An 8,599-nucleotide genomic window follows, 5' to 3' on the forward strand; every position below is an offset into this window, starting at 1 on the left:
TCAGCATCTTAGCTGTAGAGGGCAGTGTCACTGGCCCTCATATGTGGGATCCGAACCGGGGCCCTCTGGCGTCCCAAGCCAGCTCTTAAACAACGCGCCACTCGGCCGGCCCATTCCAGTGATTCTTAAAACACATTATTAAGCCTACAACACTCCTATGAAGTAGGGAGCATTATTTCTATTTGACAGATAAGAAAGTTGAGGCTGAGACAGGTTAAACAACCTGTTTAGTAAAGTGGAAGAGACTGAATTTTAAATCCTAACAGGTTTACCTGACTTGAGCCCACACTCATTCCACCTCTCTATAGGTGCTAAACTAAGACTAGACAGGAAATGGGAATAATTCTAGAGAGGCAGCAACTGCACTTGAGTCAAAGCTGTCATGCTACCCTCTAGAGGAAAGGAGCCCAAGGGGTGGACATCATGCACACAGCTAGCAAGGAAGCAAGACCAAAGGAAGAGCCTACTTAGAAATTTCTCACATATCCTTCAAAATACCCATGTAACTGTATTTGCAGTGTATTACAAGAAAAGCTCAGCTGATTCATTACCAAAGGCCGATACCATAATAATAACTTATATAATGCATTCTATGTGCCAAACTTAAAGTGCTTTATATATGTAAGGCTACTTAAATGAACCAGCTACTAGTACTGCCCCCCCCCCTTTTTTGTTTTGATGAGGACATTGAGACACAGAAAAGTTAAATAACCTGTTCATGGTCATATATAACTAATAAGCTCTCCCCTTTCATGCTTTTATTGAAACATGCTTCATTTATTCATTCATTTATTCATTCATGACATTCAATATTATTTTATAGTTTCAAGTGTACAGCACAGTGGTTAGGTACTTATATAATTTATGAACTGATCCCTCTGATTAGTTTAGTACCCAACTGGCACTATACATGTTACAATATATTTCTTTATGCTATACTTTACATCCCCATGACTATTTTGTAACTACCAACTTGTGTTTCTTAATCTCTTCACCTTTTTCACCCAGCCCCCAACTCCCCCTCCCATCTGGCAACCATCAGTTTGTTCTCTGTATCTATGAGTCTGTTTCTGTTTTGTTTGTTTATTTTGTTCTTTAGAGTCTACATATAAGTGAAATCATATGGAATTTGTCTTTCTCAGTCTGATTTACTTCACTTAGCATAATAATCTAGGTCCATCCACGTTATCAGAAATGGTAAGATTTCATTCTTTTTTATGGCCAAGTAATAATCCATTGTGTATACGTACCACCTCTTCTTTATCCAATCATCTATTGATGGGCACTTAGATTGCGTCCCTATCTTGACCATTGTATATAGTGCTGCAGTGAACACAGTGGTGCATATATCTTTTCAAATTAGTGTTTTGGATTTCTTTGGATAAATACCCATAAGTGGAATTTCTGGGTCATAAGGTAGTTCTATTTTTAATTTTTTGAGGAACCTCCATGCTGTTTTCTATAGTGGCTGCACCAATTTGCAATCCCAGCAACAGTTCACAAGGGTTCCCTTTTCTCCACATCTTCACCAACACTTGTTGTATGTTGATTAATTGATGACAGCCATTTTACAGATGTGAGGTGATATCTCACTGTGGTTTTTATATGCGTTTCTCTGATGATCAGTGACATTGAGCATCTTTTCATATGTCTATTGGCCATCTGTATATCCTCTTTGGAGAAATGTCTATTTGGGTTCTCTATCCATTTTTTAAATGGATTGTTTTTTTGATGCTGAGTTGTATGAGTTCACTATAAATTTTGGATATTAACACCTTATTGGATTATCATTGGTGAGTATCTTCTCTAACTCAGTAGGCTGTCTTTTCATTTTGTTGATTTCCTTTGCTGCGCAAAAGCTTTTTAGTTTGATATAGTCCTAATCGTTTATTTTTTCTTTTGTTTCCCTTGCCGAAGAAGATATAGCAGAAAAAAATATTACTAAGAACAATGTCAGAGAGTTTACTGCTTATGTTTTCTTCTAGTTTTATAATTTTGGGCCTTACATTTAAGTCCTTAAACTATTTTGAGTTTATCCTTATATTGGATTGTTGGAAAAGTCATGACGTGTTTTTGGTTTTTCGTTGCAAAAATGCGTCATGACTTTTCTGACAACCCAATACATGGTGTAAGAAGGTGGTCCAGTTTTGGGTTTTTTTTTCATGTATCTGTCCAGTTTACCCAACACTATATTTTGAATAGACTGTCTTTACCCCATTGTATATTCTTGCTTCCTGTCATAAAAAGATGACAATGTAGGCATGGATTTATTTCTGGACTCTCTATTCTGTTTCATTGATCTATGAGTCTGTTTTTATGACAGTACCATGCTGTTTTGATTACTATGGCTTTGTAGTAGAATTTAATTATCAAGTAGCGTGATGCCTCCAATTTTGTTCTTCTTTTTCTTAGAAACTGAATTTTAAATTTCATTTAATTCTAATTAATTTAAATAGTTATACGTGGCGAGTAATTACTGTAGTGAACAGCATCAGAGTAGAGGCTCACTCCCCAAACCTGGCAGACTGTGAGATTAAGAAACTATTTAAATTGAAGATTAGTTGTGATTTCTATTTTTGTAACTTTTTAAAAATTACACTGGCAAGAGACATATACAATGATGTACATATGTGCAATGGGCATTTTGGACTAAAATTAATGTCAATACTATTCATTCAATAAAAACCTAAAGAGTGCAGACCAATTCCTAGCTGGAAGACAATTATGTGCTGCTAGAGATACAAAGACAAAGCAGACAGTTCCCGCTCTTTGGGGCTCACAGTTTAGTGAGTCATGCTGTATAGATAAATAACCAATTACGAAGACAAAGTGACCATGAAGACAGGAAACAAGTGTAACAGATGCACAAAGAACTGAGTAATTAATAGTAAATGACATGGAGGTAGTGCTGAAAAGTGTTTACCAAGAGAGGACATTTGAGTGACATTATTAAAAATGAAGAGAAATTAATTTATAAACAAACATTCCCTTAGTACCTACTTTATGCCAGGCCTTGTGCTAGAAAGTTAGGACAGAAAAATGAATATAATATAATATCTACCTTCAAGGAACCCATGAGCTAATGGGGAAGAGTACAATGTGCAGTGACAGTATCCAGACAGGACAGAAAACTAGAGCAGTGACAGTAAGAATGATGACAAGAGAATAAACATCCTAGAGATGTCAGTTATTTCCTCCAGTTGCTTCCTTTCCATCCACACTTCCTTCCCCTAGTTAACCACACTCATTCACAGTCAGAGTTGATTGGACCACAAGTGGACATAAATCCCAAAGGAACCAAATGATGGGCTAAACCAACCAAATTCTTTCCTGAAATAGAATGGAAACTAAGAGATATGAAAACAGAATTAGGCATTGTTCAGCCTAAACCAAGAGGTCATGGAGAGCTGGTGGTAGGGTAGTAAATTTTCTTTCTATTTTTTTCATTCATATGCGACTGCAAAGAAAGCCAATCAGCATTTATTTTGCTTATTGCAGTGTCTCTAGTACCTAACACACACACCACGTGGCTGCAACTCTTCTGCACATTGTAATCATTTTGCCCAATGGCCATGGTAACACAGTGGGGACTTGAATCTAGAAGGATATCATAAAAGAGAACAGGGTAGTTGAACTACATGGTATACAAATAGTGATTCCCTAGTTGAGGGCACACACTTTTCCATCAAATAGTTTTGCACAGTTGTAAATTCTCTGATTTGTAAGATTGAAAGAAATGAAGACAGAAATAAGATGAAGTTGTTTTGTTGAAAACTTACGGTAAGAGCCATCTGGGCTAATTTCATCACTTATAACCAGGCAGGTAATCTGGGAATAAGGTAAAGGATTGTTTCGATTATAGGGACTAATGATCATTCCAATGAACTTTGCACCACCTCTGGAGAAGTAACTCTATAATGAAAAGTAAAGTAAAATTAGTTTCAACTACATAAATTTAAAAGTCAGTATTTATCCATACCAACATTTTAAACATCTAACGGAGGAAGAGGGAACAAAAAGGTGCGTAAAAAACTTCACATCCAAACAGCAACTAAATAAAATGTCTTATATATTCATTCCGCACACTAAAATTTTCAGGCTAAAACATGTTCAACCCAACCTTAAAAAGATCACCTGACCTGTAAAATCCATCTATTATTTGCCATGAATATATTTACTAATTTAATACCCATCAGCTATAATCTTTATCACATGGCAATAATTTACAAACAGCTGCTTATAGAAAAGCATTCACATATCAAACATAAAATTGCAGAATAAAATAAAACTTTGTTTTTCCCAGAAATGCAAAATGTATAACATGTTTCTGATTATTTCAATTATTTCCAGTCCCTGTCCTAATTGTTCCCATAAATAAACATGTATTATTTTTATAATCAGAAAAAAATGCAAGTTATTATATCCAGACGTAAAGAATATCAGAAATGTAATACTTTGCTGGAAATGTTAAAAGTACATTTGTTATAGAAAGCAATCAGCGGAGAGAGAATGTGCAATCATTTGCAGAACACACATACAGAAGACAAACATACCTGGTATTTGGCTTGAGTGTCAATATCTCGTAGGGAAGGGTTAGGATCAAAGGCAGGATGAGAATGATACCACCCAATAACACTATAGCCTCTTACAGCCAAGGTTTCTGAGGCCTGTGTTTGTGAGACAGGATCCATCTCACACTGCAGTCCTGTACTCAGACTGTTACATGGTTCTGCTGCACACACCTAAAAAGGATAACCCTTATGTGATTATACTGAAATTCTGTTAATTCTATTACTTTAATGTTTTGATACAGACACTTCTTTAAGCCAAGTCTTTTATTTGACTATATCATAGGCAGCCTTTAACTTGCAAATGAATTACACTCCAAAGTGTGATTATGTTCTAGGAACTCAGAATCCACTTTTCTACTTAAACAAGGTCATAATAATTGTTAATTTTCTAGGTCAGTCCATATAATACCTGTATAAACATACTCTTTCAGTGACACCCCTACTATTTATGATAATATTTTCAACAGAATGATACCTACACCGAGTTTCAACTACAAGGTTAGCACATGCTTCTTGGCCTCATAGAATTGTAACTTTTTACTGGTGAAGGCAATGAGGAACCAAGGCCTGACAGTGTTCCCCCTTTCTCAGTGGTGGTAAGAGAAAACGGGTGCTTAATATATGAAATGTTAAGTCACTTTTAGGAATATACAACTTTCCATATTTGCTTTTTTTTTTTTTTTTTAATCAGGGGAAAGCGCAAACGCAGTCCCCCACTACCACAAATTATGCAGTCGAGTTTCCCACATTTGGGGAAATCGCAGGGGTCAGCACATCCAGAGTGCAATGGATAAGCCTCGCCCTGGGAAAACCACCTTCGTGATCATGGTGTCTCCCCTGCCAGGTAAGTATTATTTTGCATATTCTTATTCATATCATAGGTGAAGTCTGTATTTCAATTATATCCACTGAAATCTATAAAAATATTTGGTATGATAATCTCAAGATCCATCCACGTTGTCACAAATGGCACTATTTCATCTTTTGTTATGCCAGAACAGTATTCCATTGTGTATATATACCACATCTTCTCTATCCAATCATCTATCAAAGGACACTCTTGAGATTATTAGGCTAGGTGAAATAAGTCACACACAAAAAGGTGAGAACCATATGATTTCACTGATATGTGAGATATAAAACTGAAAGCAACAAAGAAACAAGACAAACGAAGAAACGAAAACTCATAGACACAGACAACAGTTTAGTGGTTACCAGAGGGTAAGAGGGTTGGGGGGTAGGTAGTTGAGGGTAAAGGGGGTCAAATACATGGTGATGGAAGGAGAACTGACTCTGGGTGGTGAACACACAATGTGATATATAGATGATGTATTACAGAATTGCACACCTGAAACCTGTGTAACTTTGCTAACAATTGTCACCCCAATAAACTTTAACTTAAAAAAAAAGATATTTGGTATGGCAGCAGGACAAAATACATTTAAAACTTTTAAAATAGAGAACTTACTTCAACTATCTTATCAACTTCAGAGTATCTTCCTCCTAACAGGCCAATCACTTCTGCCATAGAAACATGAGCATGCTAAAAGAAATACAAGATAGACTTAGCCCAAACAAACAAACAAACAAACCACCTGACAAAAAAATCAGAATGAAACTCACTTAGAGGAGAGTCATTTACATGTATGGTAACTGTTTTTCTAATTTAAAGTAGTATAGCAGAGGAACTAGATGCTAGGCTCAGCGCACAGAGACTGAAGATTTCAGTTCTATCTTCACTGCTGGCTGAGAAGCTTTGACCAAACATTCAAGTACTCCAGGAGGCCACTTTTTCACTTACAAAATAAAGATACCATTTGCTCTCCCTATTCAGGAATAATAGGGATATAAAGGATATAAAGTAAAAACCACTCAGGAAACTTACAGGAAAATACCATAAACAAACACACAACTATCGGAGGTCTCAGTAGTTTAGTGCAAACAAGGATACTCTAAATTGTAAGAGTTGTGTTTTGTTGCAGTTATCTAGAAGGCAGCAGACAAAGGATACTAGGAAATGAAAATAAGATTAATGATGATAAACAGTCTGCAAAAACTCACATTAATTTATTCTCTCTAAAATATGGAAACATGCAATTGTTTGGCTTTTCTCCAAAAGAAAAGACTTATTTTTAGATTCCTTGAAAAAGAGGATAGTTAAGATCCAAAATACAGGTCTTCCATACTCTCTCTTATGCCTGCAATAAAAATACACAAGAATACAAATCAGAATAACTAAGTAAACACAATAGATTATCCTTACCAAATCCATTATTAAAAGTGCTTCTGAAGCCACTTTCACCTGAAATGGCTCCTGAAATATAAAAAAAAAAGGGGGGGGGATATAAAAATAGAGATTTTGTTCTCCCTAACTGGAATGTCCACCCTTTTCTCCTTTACCTATTATATTAAGGTCTCACCACCATCAAAGCTCAGTGAGAACCGGTCTTAAAAAATATATATTTTACACACACACACACACCTCCATATCCATTTAAAACCCTTGCACGGAGAAATTCCCTCTCATTTTTCATCTGTATCATTCATCTGACCCTTAATATACCATGCTTTCTTTGCCCAATATTTCACATATATATGCCTTGCACACATAGAAAAAAAAGAAATATTTCATGTCTGACAGGAGGGCATTATTTACGGTCATTTAGTGATGCATAAGTAGTACCTGATTTTCTTCACTGAAAAAATTACAAGGTATCAGTTGGAAGGGATCAAATGAGCTGAAAAGAAAAAAAAAATTATTTCTAATATCTCAACAACAAGATTAGGAAAATAACATTTATTTACAATTTGAAAATGTGAATCAATAATCTAAACCTAAATTCTGTCAGAAAGAGTAAAATATTAAATAAGGAGAATTTCTTAAAACATTCCATACAACCTTTTTGAAATTGGCACTGTTCTTTTGGACTTAATATTTAAAAAAAAACAAAAAAACGAAATGACAGGACCTCTGGGAGAAAGTAATTCTGTTGTGTTTTAATATCCAAAGAGGAGAATATTATAAATGGTCAGATATGTGTCCTACAATAAAAGCAGATTTCAAAAAAATCCAGTGAAGATGTAACCAATTCCCTAACATGAGACCTAAAAGTTCAAGATGGAAGTTTCTCAAAAACATTTCTGTCAGTACAATCATGTGGTCAGCCAAGAGTAGGGATTCAGCATATATTTGAATGATTAAATGACAAACAGTTCTGCTAAATAAATTAATGTATACAGAAAGTTCTATGATAAACTCATATTTTAAAATGAAAAAGTTAAAAAAAAGAGGGGAAGAGGGGCATCTAAGCACGGCTAGATACAAAAGCATGTGTAAATCTAAGAGAAATGTTAGAAAGGCTTTGACCAGTAAAGAACTGAGGTTTTAGAGAAATATTAACGACAACCAAAAGGATTTTGAGGCTATGTTCGAGAAAGAAAACAAAAAAACACAAGGAATATGTTCATGTTAACACAACTTAAAAAGCAGGGCTATTTGGCTCCTATTCTACCTTAGGCTGTTAGTTCCAGAACAGACACTTTGTTGCTGAATACTGTACTTCAAAGTCTTACAACTGTGCCTGACATTCAAAAACATTTGTTGAATAAAGATGAAAGATTTTCAAATTAGAAAGTGCTTCATCAACACAAATACAAAGAAACTAAAGGCCAAGATAGATGAGAAAATAGCAAGAGAGCATATGCATCCCAGAGCAATAAGGAACCATGATATGAAACGAAACCACTGTCACCGTTTTTTTGAGGAGCTGCAGAGAATGGGAAAATTATTGGAGGCCTAGGAATAGGCAATTATTGGGCTGGTTTCAAAACACACAAAAAAGCAGATTTTTGAAACAGAGGAATTAAATGTTGAATATTGGGAAAATTCTAGAAATGATTTTTAAATACCGTATTTGCCGGCGTATAAGACGACTCGGCGTATAAGACGACCCCCTAACATTTCCACTCAAAATACAGAGTTTGTTATATGGTCGGCTGTGTGCGATTTTGCGAGTGTGGTAAAATCG

The 8,599-nt window shown here is 35.4% G+C and overlaps 1 protein-coding gene across 2 annotated transcripts in view; it reads right to left on the minus strand.

The window, feature by feature from the left end:
• Positions 1–8,599, minus strand: part of MYSM1 (Myb like, SWIRM and MPN domains 1) — a 40,747-nt gene that overhangs the window by 5,294 nt on the left and 26,854 nt on the right. For both annotated transcript variants that reach the window (XM_019623679.1, XM_019623678.1), the window contains 5 exons: positions 7,255–7,309; positions 6,835–6,885; positions 6,040–6,114; positions 4,554–4,742; positions 3,780–3,912 (listed from right to left, as the gene is read on the minus strand). In XM_019623679.1, coding sequence (XP_019479224.1) covers positions 3,780–3,912; positions 4,554–4,742; positions 6,040–6,114; positions 6,835–6,885; positions 7,255–7,309 — 503 coding nt within the window. The remainder of the gene's footprint in view (positions 1–3,779; positions 3,913–4,553; positions 4,743–6,039; positions 6,115–6,834; positions 6,886–7,254; positions 7,310–8,599) is intronic.

This window comes from Hipposideros armiger, unplaced genomic scaffold (assembly GCF_001890085.2).
Source record: "Hipposideros armiger isolate ML-2016 unplaced genomic scaffold, ASM189008v1 scaffold_557, whole genome shotgun sequence".
Taxonomy (NCBI): domain Eukaryota; kingdom Metazoa; phylum Chordata; class Mammalia; order Chiroptera; family Hipposideridae; genus Hipposideros; species Hipposideros armiger.